At 39.8% G+C, this 21960-nt stretch overlaps 1 protein-coding gene across 1 annotated transcript; it reads left to right on the top strand.

The window, feature by feature from the left end:
* Positions 1 to 11698: 11698 nt before the first annotated feature.
* LOC104227568 (G-type lectin S-receptor-like serine/threonine-protein kinase SD2-5) lies at positions 11699 to 14443 on the top strand. Its single transcript, XM_009779843.2, has one exon. It carries the CDS (start codon positions 11861 to 11863, stop codon positions 14345 to 14347), a length of 2487 nt encoding a protein of 828 aa, XP_009778145.1. The 5' UTR covers positions 11699 to 11860; the 3' UTR covers positions 14348 to 14443.
* The last annotated feature ends 7517 nt before the right edge of the window (positions 14444 to 21960 follow it).

Consider the following 21960-nt stretch of genomic DNA (forward strand, 5'->3'; position numbering starts at 1 on the left):
AAAACATGGGCTGGAGTGCAATAATTGAGGAGGAGGAGGAAAAGGCCTCACTATTCATACCATGAAGAAGGGAGTTGTTCTCAGGAACTGGACCGCTACACCATTCCGGGCCCGCCAAGTCCCTGGCTAGCTTGGCAAATTTTATTCCTATAGCCATTCTAGGCATTTAAGATTTTAAATAATTTGTTTTTAAGATTCACTTGTTTCAAAATAAATGCTCGATTCATCAAGTTGTACTCGTTTGGATGTTTTAAGTATTAATCAAATGCATTGCTCTTTATTATTTATTATTATCTTTTATATTTTTGTTTCTACAACGTTATTGTTACTTTTCCTGATGAATCGGTGACTATGACATGTAATGAGGCAATGCAATATGAGGATAGTGATTTGGATGAAGAAGATGAGATACCTGAGGAAGTTGTCAGGGAGGTTGAAAACTTTGAGAATAAGCCTAAGTCCAAACTGGACAAAACCGAAGCAGTAAATTGGAATAACACCGTGAGGTCAGGTAACAATGGCTGACCAGGAACTAATTTGTGCCCGAGGGGCTAGTACTATTCTATATGATTCCCCGAGGGGCGAGGTTTATATGTTCATTTTGCATACTCACTTGTCTTTTACTTGTTTAACTGTGGTATTTGTGCCCGGGGGCGGATTTCTGTGCATAGCGGCACTAATTGTTTTGAAATTATTTCACAATTGTTGAAAAGATCATTTTCAAAAGAGGTTTAAAACTGAGCCAAGGTATTTTCTAAAGAATTCACAGTTTCACTGATTTTTCTCAAGGAGTTTTACACTGCTTCTATATAGCATGTTGGTTGCTTTACGTGATTTCTTGCTGTTTAGTTATTATTTACCTTTATTACTCACTGAGTTGGAGTACTCACTTTACTCCCTGCACCTCGCGTGCAGTTGCAGGTATTTATTCACCTGGTAGCGGGTATTGGCTGCGTGGAGGCAGAGTTGTAGAGGTTTTAGCGAGGTGACTGCCAGCGTTCGCAGCACCACTGTCTTTCTATGTTATTCATTATTCTTGTTCAGTGTATTTCTAGACTGTAAAGTGGAAATTTCATTCTTATAGATGCTCGTGACTTGTGACACCCCGGTTAGGGCTGTGTCGGGCTGGACTTCCGCATTATTATCTATATTTGTGTTAATTAACTACTTTAAAAGATGAATTGGGTTAGACTGGTTGGCCTTGTCTTCAAGAGAGGTGCCATCACAACCAGGTTCAGGGTTAGGGTCGTGACAAGTTGGTATCAGAGCCTAGGTTAATTGGTCTCGCGAGTCATGAGCCGGTTTAGTAGAGTCTCGCTGATCGGTACGGAGACGTCTGTATTTATCCTCGAGAGGCTGCAGAACCTTAAGGAAAACTTCACATTCTTGAATTCTTATCGTGCATCCTTGATTCATCTTGAAAAGAAACTTTTGAAATTCCTTCCACGTATTCGTACGCGCGCATGAGCGCTCAGTATCAGATGTGCCTCGATGGCTTGTAATTCCCCGATCGAGGGGCGAGATGCGATCTCTATAAATTGATATTGGGCCAGTCTGAAGGACTTGAGACCGGATCTTTACCTATGGCTTGAGCACCGAGGTGCTGATTGTGTGAGCAAGTGTTTTGAACTTATATGTTCGGTATTGTCTATATTAGTGGAAGTGACGGTTGAGTAACTACGTGATGAGTATGTTAGTACTGCGAGATGTATTCATATGATTTGGAAACGACAAGAAGGGCCTACTAGAAGATAGAAGAACTATTAGGTGTTTGAATTCCATCTTGATTCGAGGAATAGCCCCGAGTTATAAGCGTGTGAAGAATCTTTTCATGTTTCCCAGTTGTAAGTGAAAAAAAAATTTCATATTGCGGTATGAGTTCAGAATCAGGAAGACTAAGTGACTGCGTATAGTTTATGATGGTGGAAGGTATACATAAATGTTAGTTAAGGCGAAGCAGGTGGGTTATCCCCTGCGAAGAATTTTTGGGGTTGTGTGATCCTTATGTGTCCGTTAGAAGATATCATTTACTAGTGAAGTATAAGTATTGAAATTTGAATGTGGGACGCTTAAGAGAGTGGGTTTAATTGTTATGAGAGTAAATGCGAGATTTGTAAAAGATATGAAGTACCAGATGGTCTGTGTGCCACGAGCTTATGAAGGTTTGAGTTTAATCTCACTATGGTATTATGGCATCAATAGAGTATAAGCATTATGAGTTATTGAGTGTGTGTTGATCTATGGCTTCGAGCCAAGTGGGGGAGATGCTATTGATTAGGCAATTGCACGGTTAGGCGCTATGTTGGTTCTAGTTTGAGGCGTACGGGCGAATCAGTTATGGCTTGCCGAAATTGAGATCGAGGATGACTCGATTAGAGGAAATTTTTTTTTGACAAAGGTTATATTATGATTAAAAAAAAATCACGGAATGTCTAGAGTATTGTTGGTAAAGAATGCTCGGCGCATAGAGTAGGAAGTTGCTTGGTTGTATTGGGATGAGGAATTCATTTTGCGGTATCGGAGTGCTAATGAGGCACGGGTGGTTCTGTTCGTTAGGTCAGGTGAGTTGCAGTTTGAATAAGAGTGAATGACTTTCAAGAATGGTTCTAATGTGTTCGAGATTCTACAGGGAACAATCGGGTATCTTAAGGTTGTGTATGTGGTTAGAGACTGTATTTTCATTGGAAGAGGTCAAGACTTGTGGCATTTTTATGTTAATTATGGGATTCTATGTATCAGTATCAGGAAAGTAAAGGTAACTGATTTAGATTCACAGTAAGTTCTTCAGAGTAAAGTATTCTGGAATGCGGTATTTCTGGGAATATTTGAGAGAGTATTCAGCGGCTTATGGGTCTTAGATAGTGTGGTCTTGTACTCGGGTTTCGTATAGTGAGCCTGGGTTGAGGAATTGTGGTGCTACAGCAAGAGGGAATATCAAGTTGAAAATGAATCAGAAGGGAAATTAGATAGATGGAATAGCTTGATAGTAGACCGAATCAGTATGGTAAGGATATGATTAACTCCTTGTGCGTGTTCGAGGTAATGAGCTCTTACAAGTATTTTGCAGCAATGCTTTTGGGTTTTGATGGCTTGCTTAGCTTGGCCGAGTTAGAAGGATTCAGTCCTGGCAGGTCTGATTTGTGCAAAGAGAATTCGGAGAGTTCTTGATGGTTTTACCGCGGTTTGGAGATGTATATTTTCTATGGGCATGCGGAGCATGGGATGTGTAGTGACTTTTCTTCTAGATGGGACCAATGGAAAGTTCTTGATTAGCTGAGTACGTATATTCGTGTGGCTCGAAAGGGAGATGAAGTTCTCATATTATACCAGGATGGTATGGTATGTGCGGTATATAGTGGAGGATCGAGATTTGCGTGTGTAGAGTTACAGTTCAGTTCCGAAAGGAAGTTCATAAAACTCTTAGGCAGCGGGTAGCCTCAGATGGTTAAGGGAATGATATTATTAATTAGAAGTGATTTGACGATAGTATATGTTCAGAAAAAAGGGTAACATGATAAAGTGGATGGCACTTCGTTAGTATTGCGGCACTTTCTGGCTAGATTGACCGCTGATATTCGAGTTTGCTTGGTGGCACAAAAGAATGTTTTTGTATCTCTCATGAAGTGATTGGGTACTAGAGGTGAGCTATATATGAGAGTGGCGGAATTGGGATCAGATATGGTAATTCATGTGTTTTATGGACTTGGAGTCTAAGAGTTCTCATATACAAGTTAGATTGTAGTTGTGGATGGCAAAATGTGGGTAAGTTAGTCAGATATTAGTATGTGCTATGATTCAGTCATTGTGGACTTTCGAAGGATTATTTATCGGTTGTGTGTAACTGGAGTTGATGTATGGTCCATTGGTAGACCAATATGGGATATGTGTCCGGCATCGAGACGGTTTTGTTGACTTCGAGTTGCTGTTGGCGGAGGATGTGTTGCTTCGGTTGTTTTGAGCTATTAGCAATTATAGGGATCTATGCGTTACCTTTTAATGTTGTGAGACTACGATCTGTTGGTTATAGGTAAGTACTTATGGTGCGGTTCTATCGGAGTTTCATAATGGAAGTCGATCGCGAAGAGTAATTGTGTTGGATTAGATGAGATCGTTGGGAACATCAATGAATACAACGGATTCGGTTTCAACATGTTGGAAGGATAATATCGAGGTTCGGCTCAGAAATTTGCTTTGGTATTTGCCATAAAAGTGGCTTCATGAATGGTTGATCTAGAAAATGGTTATGGCTTATTGCGTGTTTCATTATCATTGGCAGTATATGAAAGTGCTGGAATGATACTTTAGTTGATAAGAGGTTTTCTACCTGTATTCGGTTGTTGCGTACAACTGTTATGAATGGAATTTACCTCTACATATGTTTGAGTTATGTGGTATGTCATATAATTGCACCTGACGATGCAGGTATGGGTGAATACAGCTTGTTCGGACTTATTCAAAGTATAGATGTGAGATTCTGACCTTATAGATGATTTCAGAAGTGGAAATGTGGTTCTAAGGTTTATGTGCTAGGTTGGATTGTGAATGTTCAGTTACATTGTGTTATCGGACCTATATGAGATAGGGTGATGTAGGATCACCCCCGGGTATATGCATGGTAAAGTTATTCAGCTATTGGTTGGCTTTTAGAACAACTCTGAGTACGTTCGAGGACGAACGTGTGTTTAAGTGGGGGAGATGTAACGACCCGACCAGTCGTTTTGAGCTTTTGCACTTCGCTCGCCAGTTCTTGGGCATTACTTGCCTCGTGTGGTGCATTATGACTTATGTAAATCATTGGTGTTGGGTTTCAGGTTAATCAAAATGAATTTGGAAGAATAGTCTCAGTTGAAAGCTTTGAATTTGAAAGGTTTGACCAAGAGTTGACTTATGTGTAAATGATCTCGGATCGGAATTTTTATGATTTGTCTAGCTCCATTAGGTGATTTATGACTTAGGAGCGCGGTCGGAATTGGTTTTGGAGGTCCGGTGTGGAATTTGGCTTAAATTGGCGAAAGTAGTATTTTAGCGATTTTCGGTTGATAGGTGAGATTTTGATCCAAGGGTCGGAATGGAATTCCGATAGGTCCTGTAGCTTCATTATGTGATTTGGGATGTGTGTGCAAAATTTCATGTCATTCGGAGGTGATTTGGTCGGGTTTTTTATCAAATGCGTGTTTCCGAAGTTTTTGGAAAACTTAGGCTTGAATTCGATGTGAATTGATGGTTTTGATGTTGTTTGAGGTGTTTTGTTGATTGGAAAAAGTTTTAATGATGTTATGGGGTGTGTTGGCATGTTTGGTCGGGGTCACATGAGGCTCGGATAAGTTTTGGAAGAGTTTTTGGAAGATTTTTGTCGTTTTGAGCATAAGCACGTAATGATCCAAAGGTCCATTTTTAGTTCTCGAGATTGAAATTTGATTTCGAGACTTCCGAAATTTTGATAATGAATTATAAGACTGATATGGAAAGTTTGGTCCAATTTCATCAAGTCACGATTGGGTTTTTGACGCGAAACATCTGATAATTGTTTAACGAGCGAAATGGATATCGCACTGAGCAAACGAGATCCGAATTGAGTTTTGACTGAAGGGCTACGTTTGTATCATTATTTGTGACTCATAGGAACAAGAATCATCGAATTCCGAGGTCTCAGGCCCGAGAAATGAATTTTTGAGAAAAATTGTTTTCTGAAAATATTTAAGGAAAATGAAAATGAAATTTGATTAGAAAGTGATGATATCGGGCCCATATTTTAGTTCTGGTGCCCGGTACAGGTCTTATATATGGTTTAAGCACTTTCTGTAAAGTTTGGTTGAAAACAGACGTCATTGATGTGTTTCGGACTCAAAATGGAAAATTTGATGTTTTATGAAATTTGAAAGAATTCTTGGATTTTAAAGCTTAATTCATGGTATATGATGTTATTTTGGCGATTTGATCGCACGGTTAAGTTCGTAGGATGTTGTTGAGTTAGTGCATATGTTTGGTTAGGAGCCCCGAGGGCTCGGGAGTGTTTCGGAGGTGTCTCGGAGTGATTTCGGACTTAGGAAAATTTGGAGAAAAATTGCAGAAATAGTACCCAGTGAACAGTACCGTGAACAGTAACCGCGCGTGAACAGTGATCCGTGAACAGTACCAGGGAACAGTGCCGTGAACAGTAACCCTATGAACAGTACCGGACAGAATGTTAAGTTCGGGAGATTTTCCATTTTTAACGATTTGGAGCTCGGATAAGGCGATTTTTGGGGAGATTTTCGGAGAGAACAACGAGGTAAGTATTCTTAACTCAATTTTGGTTAGATTACTCGAATCTATTACAAGTTTTGGCATTAAATCCGTGAATTTAGCAGGAAAAGTTAGAAACCCTCTTGGATAGAATTGAGGATTTGAGGGTTGAAATGTTATGGGAATTTGATAATTTTGGTATGGTTAGACTCGTGGGGAGACAAGGAACCCGTTGATGTAAAAATTTTTGAGTTTCGAGACGTGGGCCCGGGGCTCGGGTTTTGCCAAATTCGTTAATTTTGATATTTTTCAAGTGTTTTCGATTGGGTATTGTCCCTTTAGCATAATGTGACATATTCGTTGTGATTTTGAGCAGATTCGTTGCACGAGGAGGCTAATTGAGACGCAAGGGCATAGCGAGCTAGAGCTTTGGCCGGTTTGAGGTGAGTAATGAGTGTAAATGATGTCCTGAGGGTTTGAAACCCCGGATTGCACATCATAGTGCTATATTGAGGAGAGACACGCGCTGGATGAAGAGCGCGGGGTCCTTTACTACTGGGGATTGTGACTTGGTCCATCCCGTATTGATGATTTTACTGCATATTTGATTGAAACTGATTTGTTATCATCATGATTTGGGTTGTTTGCCATATTTGGGCTTCGTGCCATTTATTTGAATCCTTCGGGAATTTTTATCACTATTTCCTCACTGTTTTGACTTATATTTAAACTCAATCCTGTTGAGGATTATTGTTTTACAAACTCAGCCACTTTTATACAGATTTGAAACTCAAATGATATTTCTAAATGATATTTTGGGCTAAGAACTACTATTTTACAAATGCCCAAGGGACTTGTGATAATTTTCGGACTGAGTAAGGCCGATGGCCATATGTGAGGATATGCTGAGTGATATGAGGCCGAGGGCCTGAGTTACTATTTATGTCACGTGGTGGCTTGAGTGATGTGAGGAGGCTTTCAGGCCTCATGAGTGATGTGAGAAGGCTTTCAGGCCTTATGAGTGATGTGAGGAGGCTTTCAGGCCTTATGAGTGAAGTGAGAAGGCTTTCAGGCCTTATGTTATTATTGTGCTTGGGCTGTAGGAGTCCCTCCGGAGTCTGCACACCCACAGTGAGCGCGGGTACTCATGTGACTTGAGACAGAGGCAACAATGACTAACCAGGACAGTTGTAACAATGACACTGTATGATGCAATTTGGTCAGGTAACAATGACTGACCAGGAATAACACCGTGAGGTCAGGTAACAATGGCTGACCAGGAACTAATTTGTGCCCGAGGGGCTGGTACTATTCTATATGATTGCCCGAGGGGCGAGGTTTATATGTTCATTTTGCATACTCACTTGTCTTTTACTTGTTTAACTGTGGTATTTGTGCCCGGGGGGCGGATTTCTGTGCATAGCAGCACTAATTGTTTTGAAATTATTTCACAACTGTTGAAAAGATCATTTTCAAAAGAGGTTTAAAACTGAGCCAAGGTATTTTCTAAAGAATTCACAGTTTCACTGATTTTTCTCAAGGAGTTTTACACTGCTTCTATATAGCATGTTGGTTGCTTTACGTGATTTCTTGCTGCTCAGTTATTATTTACCTTTATTACTCACTGAGTTGGAGTACTCACTTTACTCCCTGCATCTCGCGTGCAGTTGCAGGTATTTATTCACCCAGTAGCGGGTATTGGCTGCGTGGAGGCAGAGTTGTAGAGGTTTTAGCGAGGTGACTGCCAGCGTTCGCAGTACCACTGTCTTTCTATGTTATTCATTATTCTTGTTCAGTGTATTTCTAGACTGTAAAGTGGAAATTTCATTCTTATAGATGCTCGTGACTTGTGATACCCCGGTTAGGGCTGTGTCGGGCTGGACTTCCGCATTATTATCTATATTTGTGTTAATTAACTGCTTTAAAAGATGAATTGGGTTAGACTGGCTGACCTTGTCTTCAAGAGAGGTGCCATCACGACCGGGTTCGGGGTTAAGGTCGTGACATTAGTGGTTCTATTAAAATTAACCGGACGACCCCCCCCCTCCATTTTTCATCTGATGAGAGAACATCATTGAAGTCTCCAGTGACAAGCCATGGTTCTTTATAATTTTCATAGATGGTATTAAGATTTTGCCACATTAAATTATGTTTAGAAATATTTGTACTAGCATAGATTATGCTTAAAAGCCAAGGATTTTGATTAGGAAGTACCTTAATCATAGCATGCAGTTTCTGGTCATCTCTAAATACTTCATCAACTGTAATCATGTTATGCATCCACATGATAGCAATTCCTCCAGAACGACCATCAGAAGGAACCTCAACCATTTCAGAGAATTTGAATTCATGTTGGATAGCAACATGATCCTATATGCGAGTCTACAAGAGTGAAACAAAACAAGGCTTATGGGTATCAATGATATCCCTAAAATTTCTACGAAAGTTGGCATTGTTAGCCCTTCTCATGTTTCTAGACTATGAAATTAATTGGGCGATTCATTTGTAAAGGCTGCATGGTGTGATGCCCCTGGCTCTCCTCCAAATGTAAAGGTGGGTCGTCTCTCATAGAAGGGTAGAGCACCACTGCATATTTCCCCACTGCTAGGTTTAGTTGAGGCTTAATGGCCATTGAGCATTTGAATAATGCTACTGGGCAATTGATGATAGACTTATTGTCCTGCCTCTCCTTGCATAGCAATATTGCTATTTCTCTAAGGCTTTTGAACTCTATTCGAGATTACCTTAATGGACTTGCTACCGCCTCCACTTCCTATGGTAAGAGATTTCCCATATTTGGTAAGTTGGGAGGTGGATGGACCTCTATTGGAGCAGGGTTCTCCAGATTCTGGGGCATCACAGGATTGTTCACCTGATGATTTTGGTTGGCTGCTTGTCAGGCCAGAAAGATTGGGTTCACAGGATTTTGAGGTGGGAAAAGGGTAGATTTTGGAGAGTTTGTTGCCCGTATGTCGGGTTAAAGTGAGCAAGAAGACCCTAATGGGCTTGCATGGCTTGGATTAAAGCTGGGGAGGCATTTGGGAGGATTGGGTTAAAGATGTTGGTCAGCTAGATTTGGTTGACATAATTGTTTATTGCTAGTTGCATGCCTTCTATGATCATCTGGGCTAGGAAGTTTGAGTTCTAGAGGATTATCACTACCTCCTAACTTTCTATCTCTAGACTGAAGGATGCTGCATGCCCCAGAATTCTCCTCCAACCAAGATTGAGGTTGATGGTTCATTTGGAGAGGGGTGGTTGAGTAGATGAGGGGATTGTTGTGAGGAGGGAGAGGGGGAAGGTTGTCCATTTGAAGATGATTTAGGCATGGAAGTCTGCAAAGATGAGTTCTTCTTTGAAGGTGTAGTGGTAGACGAGGCATTATAAGTATGCGAGGGATATATAAAATCAGAGGCTTCGTAGGGTACTTGAGTTAGTATCTTGAGAGATAGATATGAAAGATTTTATATCGTTTTGCATGGCTGTATTTGCCAATTGTTTACTATCCAAACCGTGGATGGTAGATTAATTGGAGTGATTGTGAGAAGCCAAGTGGCTATTAAGGTTATTTGGAGGATTATCATTAGCCACGTGGAGGTTATTTTCCTCCATGCAAACTGGATTTTGCATAGATAATGTCGAAAGAGAGGTTTGTTTGTTTTGGCTTAAACCATGGTTTTGGATACTAGTAATGTGTGTCAGAAGATTAGTGTCCGATGTGTCTAGGATATCAAATTGATTTCCTATGTTAAACTTATAGTTTTTAGTCGTAGGGTTAGGAGGTGTACCTAAGGAGGCCTTCTCTTTGTAGATAAGTTTTTGTGTATTAATGTATTTTCCAGTTGAGACATCAAAATTTTTTGCCTTGATTCCAAAGCCATCCGTAGTGTTAGCATTATTTGCGGAGGCTTTTGATTTATGATTTTCTTTGATGTGTTGACCTCTTCGTTTGGAGAAGGAAACTACCTTCCATTGATCATCTTCAATGTGAGTTGAGGGATTGCCTGTAGTTATTTGAGAAGAAACAGTGTTGGGAGGATGTTTGCAACCATAGCCATAATTTGACTGAGTGTGGCCTAATCTACCACACCCTTTGTAAAGAAAGTTTTCCCCCTCGTAGTAAATAGGTTTCTGATGAGAACCTATATAGATAAAAGGGCGAACGGGGTGTTCTAGAGGTAATTCAACACATAATCTAGCATATCTACCTCTCAAAGTAGCGGAACAGCAAGCATCGATTTTTAAAAGCCTACCAATTTTGTTACCAATCTTTGTAAGAATATTACTATCATAAAACTCTGCAGGGATTGGGTTAATCTTAACCAAACGGCTGAGATGTTTAATTTTTCATTAGAAGTAACAAAATTAGGAACCTATTTTTTAACCGATAAATAGTGATCATTGATGAATCATGGTCCTTGATGAAGAACTTTGGCCATGTTGGCTTCTTGAGAAAATTTAACAATATAGAAATTATTTTCCATATCAATAAGGGGAAACTGTTCTGTAGGTTTCCAAAGCTCTTGAAGCTTCTTTTTGAGATATTGATGAAGGATACGCTTACCAAATAGCTTGATAATAACCGAAGTTTCTATGATTCATAGATACGTTGCAATTCCTCGGATGAGAGAACAATAGCATGGTCTCTGGATATTGAATCCTCTGGTAGGGGAGTCTCAGGCATGGCCTCATGGCAATCATTAGTTATTGGAATGGGTGCAAAATTTATTTAGATTAATAACCATAATGATGCTTTACTTGTAATAGCCATCTGGACGCTGGAGAATGAGGGTTAGTTTAGTAAATGAAATGAGAAGTCATTTCTTATAGTATTATACTTAGTTAGTACTGAGCTACTGGAAAGAGTGTACAAGTCAAATTAAAGTTTAATTTTGAAAATAATAGCACATTGAATAAATTTTTATGAGGCCCATCTCTGTATTGATTGGGCAAAGACTGACAAAGAGACAAAGATGTAGGAATTTTAGTATAGAGTTCTCTTTCCTCAACCGTACACAATGAGAAGCTCTATATGAAAGAAAATCATAATCCGGAACTAGGATTTTAGCTTATGGATTCTGAATTTTAGAACGATGACTTCAAATGTTAATGATTAGGTTTTACATTTACTATGTGTACATATTTAGTGAATTTTTAAACACAAAATACACTGTTTGAGCAAAAATTACTGGGTTCTACCTCCACCCCCGATCATAACAGCAGACATTAATGAAACAAGTGATATCAATTTATTTGTCGCTGCAAATTGAGAAATCAAAACTAATGGAATTATGAGGATTTACAACTTCAATGGTTTGTCAACGCACTTCTTTCGCTTTCAATTTTTTTGTAAATAAAATGAGAAATCATTGTTATAGTCAAAGTTGGCTGCTGAAAATGGTGTTGGAAGTCAACAGAATGGAAGAAATTAAACGTGATGCGCCTTCCACTGAGTAAAGATTGAGAAAGAGACCCAAGCTAATACAAACTAATGTATGGTGCAAATTACAATTACAGATACCATTTTGGATTTCTGTATAATTTTCTTTTTCATTCTTGAACTGTATATGAAGGTCATATTCTTTTTAAAAAAAGGCACAACAGCAAGCATTAATATAACACAGAGGGAGTAGCAATGATAGCAAAACAGAAACAATATTTTGCTATCCCTCTCTTCATTTATCTCCTTTTCTGTTTGTTTGAGTTTGCTATATCCCAATCTTCATGGAATATAAATTCCAGTCGTTTAAATTCTACTGCCGGACTTTCCTCTTTATGGATCAACAGGCCGTCTCTTCTGATAAATTCCACCACCGACGACTTCAATGGTTTGACACCCATACTTCTGCGAGGAAATGCCGGCCCACAATTCCTCTGTGGCTTCTACTGTAATTACAATGCCACAGAATGCTTTGTTGGTATCCTCTTGTTCCACAACAGATCCGACGGGCAGAACGATATGATCAATTTCCCGCAGTTAGTTTGGTCTGCTAACAGGAACCATCCAGTGAAAACCAATGCAACCTTGCAACTAGGCCGAGATGGCAATTTGGTCTTGTCAGACTCTGATGGCACTCTTGTTTGGTCCACTGATACTGCTGGCAAATCTGTTTCAGGCTTAAACTTGACAGAAATGGGAAATCTTGTGCTATTTGATAAGAGAAAACGCGCAATTTGGCAATCTTTTGATCATCCAACGGATTCTTTGCTTCCAGGGCAGAATTTAGTTCGCGGGCAGAAGCTCATAGCAAGCATTTCAGCATCCAATTGGCGTCAAGGTTTGCTTTCTCTTACTATTCTCAATGGAAGCTGGGCCACTTACACAGATACTGACCCACCTCAGTATTACTACACTTCAACTTACTCTGATAGTCCTTACTTCAGTTTTGATGGTCAAACCCTTACTGCTTTACAATACCCTGCTACATCGACGGCTCAATTCATGAAGCTTGGGCCCGATGGACATTTAAGGGTATACCAATGGGCCGTAATTGACTGGAAAGAGGTATCTGACATTTTGATGCCAGATGCAGGAAACTGTGGGTACCCAATGGTGTGTGGAAGATATAGCATTTGTACAAATAACGGGCAATGTACTTGTCCGCCAGAGGAAAATTACTTCAGGCCTTTTTCTGACAGGAAACCAGATCTTGGATGTTCACAGCTGACAGAGGTTAACTGCGACTCTTCGCGTTATCATAGTTTCGTAGAGCTTAAGGATACTGTATATTTTGCATTTATGTTCAGTCATGAACTAAGTTCTGGCGTATTGTGGTTTGAGGGGAAAAAGTTGGAAGAATGCAAAAGGGCATGTCTGAGTAACTGTTCTTGCAAAGCAGCTGTTTTTGAAAATAATTGGGATTCTAATCGAATAGGGAGCTGTTTGTTACTTAATGAAGTCTTCTCCCTCATAGACAATGAAGGAGGAAGAGGCAAGACAATATTTCTTAAGGTGCTGAATCAGTCTCCAATCATTCCTGGACGAAGGAAATCAAAACCTTTCAAAGTGATTATAGGATCTACTCTTTCAGCTTTGTTCGTGATAACTTTAAGCATCAGTACTTGCTTTGTTCTGTTAAAAAAGAGGACACATAAGTCCCGCAAGGCTGGGGATTTGCTGGATCTAGAACCAATCTCACCTGGAATGCTAACTCGATTCTCTTATAATGAGTTGAAAATAATTACAAAAGATTTCAGCAGCAAGCTTGGGGAAGGAGGATTTGGCACTGTATATGAAGGAACGCTGAGTAATGGAACCAAAATAGCTGTGAAGCATCTGGATGGTGTAGGTCAAGTAAAAGAATCATTCTTAACAGAGGTAAACATAGTTGGTGGCATTCACCATGTCAATTTGGTAAAACTCATTGGATTTTGTGCCGAGAAAAGCCACAGGCTTCTAATCTACGAGTACATGGTAAATGGATCATTGGATAGGTGGATTTCCCATGAAAATGGGTTTACATGGCTTACAAGGCAAAGGATAATATCAGATATTGCAAAAGGGTTGGCTTATCTACACGAGGATTGCAGCCAGAAGATAATTCATTTGGACATCAAACCACAAAATATCCTTCTGGATCAACATCTCAATGCTAAGATATCTGATTTTGGGTTGTCAAAACTAATAGAGAAAGACAAAAGCAAAGTTGTAACTAGAATGAGAGGAACACCAGGGTATCTTGCCCCTGAATGGTTGAGTTCCATAATCACTGAGAAAGTTGATGTGTATGCCTTTGGAATTGTGCTCTTGGAACTCCTCTGTGGGAGAAAGAATTTGGATCGGTCCCAAGCTGATGAAGAAGATGTCCATTTGGTTAGTGTTTTAAGGAGAAAAGCGGAACAAGAGAAGCTCATGGATATGGTTGACAAAAACAACGAGGACATGCAGCTCCATAGAGAAGAAGTGACAGAAATGATGAGCATTGCTGCATGGTGTCTACAGGGAGATTACACCAAGAGGCCTTCCATGACATTGGTGGTTAAGGCGCTGGAAGGTTTGGTGTCTGTGGAATCCAACTTGGATTACAATTTCACAAATGTACCTCAGGTTGGGGCACGCAACCAACCGAGGGAAGCCACTATCAGTACGAAATTGGCTTCAGTTTTATCTGGACCAAGGTAAACAATAAGCTTAAGATTTTTTCTTCAAACCCAATTTATGGATGTGTAATGTCAATATTATAAGATTTCCAAAGTATAACTTTTTTTTGGTGTATGAGATTAAAATTCATGAAATGTAATGTTAATAACTTCTGCATTAGATTTTTGAGCCTCATGTTTCTATCATGTAAGGCTTTGATTTCGCTCCTAAAAAATAATAATCAAGATAAGAAATATAGTGACAAATATTATATTTGATTTCAAGTGATGGATTACAATCTCTAAAATGTCTCTAAAATCTAAAGAGATGTAGTCCTCTGATTCTTCTCCTCACAGTTGATGGTTCAAGAGCTTGAGAGCTTGATCTTGAACTTGACGGATTTCAGGTTTGTAGTACGTCACGAACAATTTGAAGGTCGTCACGAACCAGGATTTGGTGTTGGGTTATCACGAACGGAAGATTTGAAGCTGCCCACCTATTATTTGAGTTCGCCTTTTTTGACCACAGACGGCGATTGCAGATATGGATGGAGACCTTGATGCTATTCTTTAAAGCTTCTTTAGTCTTTCCTTGTGCTTACTTGCTTATTTCTTAGTCTTCTCCTTTGACCCCTTTATATACGTGTGGGGTGGAGTAGTCTCCAAGAAAACCCTAGTGAATTATTGGGCTTGAGGCTTATGGGCCGACCCATTTGATAGAAAACCAATTGACGGGCTAGCCCAATAAAATATTGGACTTTTTATTTGAATCAATTAAATTAGATTTAAATAATTGACCCGATCATACTAGCTTATAATATTTACTTTGACTAGTATGTATTTAATTTATGATAAAATCCAAATTTCTTATGAATTTAAATTTAGTAAAATTTTAATTGTCTACAAATCCCCCCCCCCCTTCCCGCTTCAAGGCTTGTCGGGGTGTAGGCTTACCGAAACATGAAGACATGCTTGAAGTACCGATGTGCCCCTTTTTTTTAGCAGTTTCCTTTCGAACATTCCTTCTTTTTCAAGGGTACTACTTTGCTATGGCTCATTCTCAAATTATCTGATCGTGGCTCCAGTTTGTATCTTTTTTTAAAATATGAAAGAGCATGAATTTCATCTCCTAATTGGGTTGAGCAAACTTCTAATTTGACTAACCATATATTTTGGTAAAACAACTGGCGAAAACTTTCCTACTTTCTTGCCAAAGAATTTTCTTAATTGCCTTGCTTTCTTGCCGAAGGAGTTTCCTTAATTGCCCTTTTTTTTCCTTGTTTCCTGGTTTCAAATTTGTCCATGTACAAACCGGACATCGTATTTCCTTATTTACATATGTCAGTAACTTGAAAATCAAGAATTTCCTTAGTTTCTTCCCTTGCTTGTTCCTATAAATTTGCCATTTTCTCCTTGTATCGTTGCTATAGCAGCAGTCCTCCACTTTTGATGAAAGCGGTAGTACTCTTCAATAGTTGGCATTACGCAATCTTCGTCGCTCAATTCTCCTGAGAGTAGACTAACGTTTTTTTCTTTTAGCGGCAGCTGCTGCCAGGAATTATCAGAAATCATATCTCGGTGTAGGAATACTGAAATCATGAGTGGTTTGTGGATACAGAAACTAGACTCAGAGTACTGCAATGTATCAAAAATTTGGATTTAAATTCGCATTGTATCATCCCAGGTGAGCTTCCTAAACTTGTGTCACGACCCAAAATCCCAACCCGGTCGTGATGGCGCCTCTCGTGAGGACAAGGCCAGCCAATCAACAAAACAGTACATCTCTTTATAATTACTTAGCAGGAAAAAAACCATCCCAACTCAGCCCGAAATCGGGGTGTCACAAGTCATGAGCTACTACAGAGTTTACTAATATTTTACAAAGTCTGGACTTATCATAAATAACAAAGATAAGGGAGAAAACGGGGCTGCGGACGTCAACAGCTACCTCGTTACTCCTAGTCACCGCCTGGTCTGGAAAGAATCAGCACTCAGGAACGAACTCAGCTCTGCCTGTATCTGCACACATGGTGCAGGGAGTAATGTGAGTACTCCGACCCAGTGAGTAATAAAAATAAATACAGTCCGAAGATAAGAAAACCCAGTAAATATACAAAGTAAGCTAAAATCCAAATATGCAGCAACATATGGAACTGAGCAGCTAAACAACAGTATAGATACAAATACATGAATACAATGCAATGCATATGATGGTACATTCCCGTACCCACTGCGGCGTGCAGCCCGAGCCATCCCTATTTATTTATCGTCGACGGCGCTCACTGGGGGTGTGTACAGACTCCGAAGGGGCTCCTACAGCCCAAGCGCAATATCTTGGTCAGTCATTGTTACCTGACCGGTCATCCATTGTTACCTCACCAATTTATATCATACAATGCCATTGTTACCACTGTTCAAGTATATCATCCAGTGTCATTGTTACCACTATTTCAAGTATATCACACAGTGTCATTGTTACCACTGTTTCAAGTATATCACACAGTGTCATTGTTATCACTGTTTCAAGTCACTTTATAATCAGTCCAGAAAATAATATAATAAGCCCCTTGGGCATTTACAAAACAGAAGTTCCCAGCCCGGAATACATTTAAAAATATCATTTAAGTTTTCAACACTTAGAATTATGGCTGAGTTTGCAAAACAACATTTAAAACCTTGGACTGAAATTAAATGATATGCAAATCATGCTAAGCAGTAATATCAATCCTCGAAGGATTTTACAAATCGGCCCAAGGCCCCAAACATGGCATCAAGCCCCGTAATACCAATGAAGTATATGTATCAATCACCAGTATAGTATAAACATCACACGGGATGGACCAAGTCACAATCCCCAATAGTATCCGACCCCGCACTCGCCATGGAGTGCGTGTCACGCCTCAATATAGCGTTACGATGTGAAAGTCCGGGGTTTCAAACCCTCAGAACAGCATTTACATCTATTACTCACCTCTAGCTCGCTATGCCCTTGCCTCTCTAATTGGCCTCCTCGTGTGACGAATCTGCCAAAAATCACACAAACCTCGATGAAGTTCGATTTCTAAAAGACGGGGTTTTAACCATACATATCTGAAATTCGCCCCTTAATGATACTATAATGATCCCATACAGTTATGTAACTTCAATCTACCATATAACACTCAATATGGCCAATATTAGTACTAGATCCCATAAATTATGCCATTTAGGCATATTATCAAACATCTTGTAGGTATAAATATTTACACCTCTTAACTATAGCATTGGTTCCTCCAACTATCACCATTAACCAACAATTCATCACACTATTATTCTTTAACAATTTATACTTCTAACATCATATGTGTGATCAACCATTCACACCCAAACCAACAAAAATTCCATCAAATAAACACCTTTAAATCCCTACCATGTTCATGTATTTAAATTGGGAATTTATGGCTTCCAACCACCATACAATAAGTTGTAATACTTGATTCATACTCATATTTCCATAATATATCCATATATGTGAGTCTAAGGGTGTAGGATTACCTTTTGGAAGAAATCTTGCAAAACCCTCCTTTGAGTTCTTGAAGGAATTTCTTGAAAATCTAAGGATTTTTAAGATCAATCCATGTTAATATAAGTGTTTGGGAGTAGTAATCAACTCAAAATACTCCAAAAATCTTACCTTAGGATCATAGGGATGAAGTTTGGGACGAAATCCCCTTGAGAGAGCAAGCCTTAACCCCAAAAATGAGTTGGGAACTCTCTAGGCCGGTCTTGGGGTACTTAAAAACCTTCAGTCATGTAGTTCGCGCGTTGTTCGCGCGTTTGTTTGCGCGTTTTCTGAGCATTCTGCCTCAGACGCGCGAAATGCGCGACTTCGCGCGCTCTGACACCTGACCAGTGAAATGGTCATAACTTCCTGTATACACTTCCAAATGACGAACGGTTTGTTGCATTGGAAACTAAACTCAAAGAGATTTAATTTGATAGGTTGTAGCTCACACAACTCCTTATATAACGAGAGATATTATCGTTCAAAATGAGGCCTTGTGCGCACTTATTTACAACTTTCGTCTATTATGAAATTTCCAACTTGAAAAGTTCCCGTTAGCCATCCGAAATCATCCCGAGGTCCTCGGGACCTCAACCAAAAATACCAATACATCTTATAATATTATTCAAACTTGTTCCAATTATCAAAACACCTCGACTAATACCAAAATTATCGAATTACACCGAATTCAAGTCTAAGTTCCTTTAAAACTTCCAAAACGCGCTTTCGATCAAAACTCGACCAAAATATGTCCGAATGACTTGAAATTTTGCACACATATCCAAAATGGCATAACGAAGCTACAGAAATTCTCGGAATTCCATTCCGACCGTCGGATCAAAATTTCACCTATCAACCGGAAATCGCCAAAATACTAACTTCGCCAAAATGAGCTAATTTCTTCACCGGACCTCCAAAATTAATTCCGATTGCGCTCCTAGGCCTTAAATCATCCCCCGAAACTAACCGAATCATCGGAATTCAATTCCGAGCCCTCTAACTCACAAGTCAACGTCCGGTTGACTTTTTCAAACTAATTCTTCCTTAAAGAGACTAATTGTCCCATTTCATACCAAACTCGATCCGAATTGACTCAAATTCACCAAGTACACATATTGAAACATGAATAAGCATATAACGGGGAATACATAATGGAATTACAGGAGACGACGGGTCGGGTCGTCACAACTTGGTTCAAGTTCTGTCACGCTCGACATTTCAGCTTTGCGCGTCTTAACCAAAAAATTCATATCTTGGTATAGAAGCATCGAAATCACGAGCGGTTTGTGGCTACGGAAACTAGACTTTCCGAACTACGACTTCTTTAAATATCACAATCCAGTTGCTCCTAGATCGTCCCAGATACTATTCAGAAGTTATATGACGAGTTCTGCCGTACTGACTCTTTCAGCTTTGCACACTCTTGCCGAAAACATCATATCTCGAGATAGGAGGGTCCAAATCATGAGCCGTTTGTACCGCTGAAAAGAAGAATACAAGGGCTACAATACATATAAAACTTGAAGCCCTCACCTTTTTGATCTCGTCACAATAAGTTTTTGAATCAAGCTCAGAAATCAGGAGGATTATATTTTTTTTTTGGGCAGCATACTTTTTTTGCAGGTTTGGCTAGGGAAAACTTGGCTCATCCTCATCTTTGTCGCATTGGAGGGAAAAAGTTTGGTGCATCCACCTTTTCAGTCGAGGTTTGGCAAACACACAATTACGGCGCGCATTCCATCCCTGCCTTAGAAGGAGTTTCATGGCGCCCTCTTCTTGCAATTTGGCGAAGAAGTCTATGGCGAGTTCTCCATCCTAGATCCTTGAAGAAGTAAATGATCAACACTATCTCTTCTGCAAGCGAGGAGGTGCGTGGAACTTTTCATCCATCGAGCCTTGGCGTGTATTATCTTTTCTTGCAACTTAGCGAAAAAGTTCATGGAGCATCCTTCTCGCAGCTTTGACAAAATAATTTATGGAGCATTTCATCCTTTAAGGTTTGGCAGAGAAGTGCATGTCACAATATTTACCATCCGCATTGAAGCATCGTGTCGTTGACACCGGTACTTGTTAAGCTCTGCGTCGTTGGCACTGATCAAAGAAACATAACCAAAAGCTTCGTGCCATTGGCACCAGGAAGCGCTAAAATCTTTTCTCTTTTGCAGTTTTTTGAGAGAATATTAGCAATCTTGATATCCATAAGAAGATTCACTAGAGGTACACATGATTGGGAACGAACCATTCGTCTCTTTATTACGGCTGGGCGAGAGAATTTCATGGCGTGTTCCTACTTTTGCAGCTTAGAGAAGGGGACATTTGGAGCGACTCCTTTTCACCTTTGGCGAGAAAGCATGTGACGCATCCCATCCTTTGTGGCTTGGCAAGATCGACATTTGGAGTACTACTCTTTCATCCTTTGTGAGCAAGTATGGGACGCATCCATCCTGCAATCTTTGGCATGGAACCACCTTTTCTTGCAATTTATCGGAGAAATGCATGGAGTATCTTAACCTTCAAGCTTTTGTGCGGAACCACATCTTTTTGCAATTTGGTGAGGAAGTTTGTGAAGAACGTCCTTCTCATGACTTGATGAAAAGATACATGTAGTGCTCCATACTCCGAGTTATGGAGCTAGCAAAGCATCTCGTCCTTCAACCCTTATTGAAAGAAGCACATGAAGCATTTTTTTCAATGTGGCTGGATGAAAGCAAACATGGCGTATCATCCTTTAAGCTTTGATGTGGAGTAATTTCTTCTTTAACTTGCCCAAAAAAGCGCATGGTGCATACATGGAGCTAGCATCCTCTTTGGCTATCGTGAAAAGGAATTGATTTTTTTTTTGCTTAAGTGACTGAACTTAGAATGAACTCTAAGTTGCCTACGTACCCCAGCAAAGAGGATCAAGTCATTACGTAGTTCATATAAAGTATAAGTTTTTTTTCTCTTTTTGTACGCAGTTTATACTCGTGCGGACAAGAAGTATAGGAACTTGAAGACATTGCTCAAATTTGAAGAGCTTTACATCTTGAAAACTTGCTCAAATTTGAAGAGTTTGTAACTTGAAGTCTTTGCTCGATTTGAAGATCTTTGCAACTTGAAGACTTTTGCTCGAATTTGAAGAGCTTTGCGACTTGAAGTCTTAGCTCGTATCTGAAGAGCTTTGGAACTTGAGGTCTTTGCTCAAATTTGAAGAGCTTTGCAACTTGAAGACTTTTGCTCGAATTTGAAGAGCTTTGCAACTTGAAGACTTTAGCTTGAATTTGTGGAGCTTTATAACTTAAAGATTTGGCTCAAATTTGAGAAACTTTGTGACATACAGTTTAGGCTCGTGTATCAAAGAGCATTGCAACATGCAATTTAGGCTCATGCGTCGAGGAGTATTTTGCAACTTGTAGTTTAGACTCATGCGTCAAGGAGTATTTTGCAACTTGCAATTTAGACCCACACATCAAGGAGTGTGGTGACTTGCAGTTTAGGCTCATGAGTCAGAGAGCGTTGAGACTTGCAGTTTAGGCTCATACATCAGGGAGCGTTGAGACTTGCAGTTTAGGCTCATACGTTAAGGAGCGTAGCAACATGCAGTTTAGGCTCGTGCGTTAAAGAGCATCATGATTTTTAGTTTAAGCTTATGCGTTAAGGAGCATTGTAACATGCATGGACTATTTAGTTTCATCTTCAGATGAATATTTTCCCCCATTCTCAGCATCGTCTACTTCTATTTCATCACGAGGCTCAAAGCCAGGAAACCTTTGGTCTCCACTTGTGGCTGTACTCAATTCCATATCATGAGCATATGTGGCCAAATCTTCAAAGGTTTTAGGCTTTATTCCTTGCAAGATGTAGCGAAGGCCCCAATGCATACCTTGGATGCACATTTCGATGCTAGAAGTTTCGCTAAGACGGTTTTTGCAGTTGAGGCTTAAGCTCCTCCAGCGATTGATAAAGTCAATAACTGGCTCTTCATTCCCCTGGCGAGCATTTGTAAGTTCAATCATGCTCACAATGTGCCTTGTGTTGTAGAAGCAAATAAGAAATTCTTGCTCCAGTTGCTCCCAACTATCGATTGAACCAGGTTCAAGATCTGTGTACCAATCGAAAGCAATTTCTTTAAG

Source organism: Nicotiana sylvestris, chromosome 7, assembly GCF_000393655.2.
Source record: "Nicotiana sylvestris chromosome 7, ASM39365v2, whole genome shotgun sequence".
In the NCBI taxonomy this organism is placed as follows: Eukaryota; Viridiplantae; Streptophyta; class Magnoliopsida; order Solanales; family Solanaceae; genus Nicotiana; species Nicotiana sylvestris.

Excerpts from the sequence above, each read along its gene's own strand:
- LOC104227568 (XM_009779843.2), top strand. The coding sequence starts at position 11,861 with ATGATAGCAAAACAGAAACAATATTTTGCTATCCCTCTCTTCATTTAT.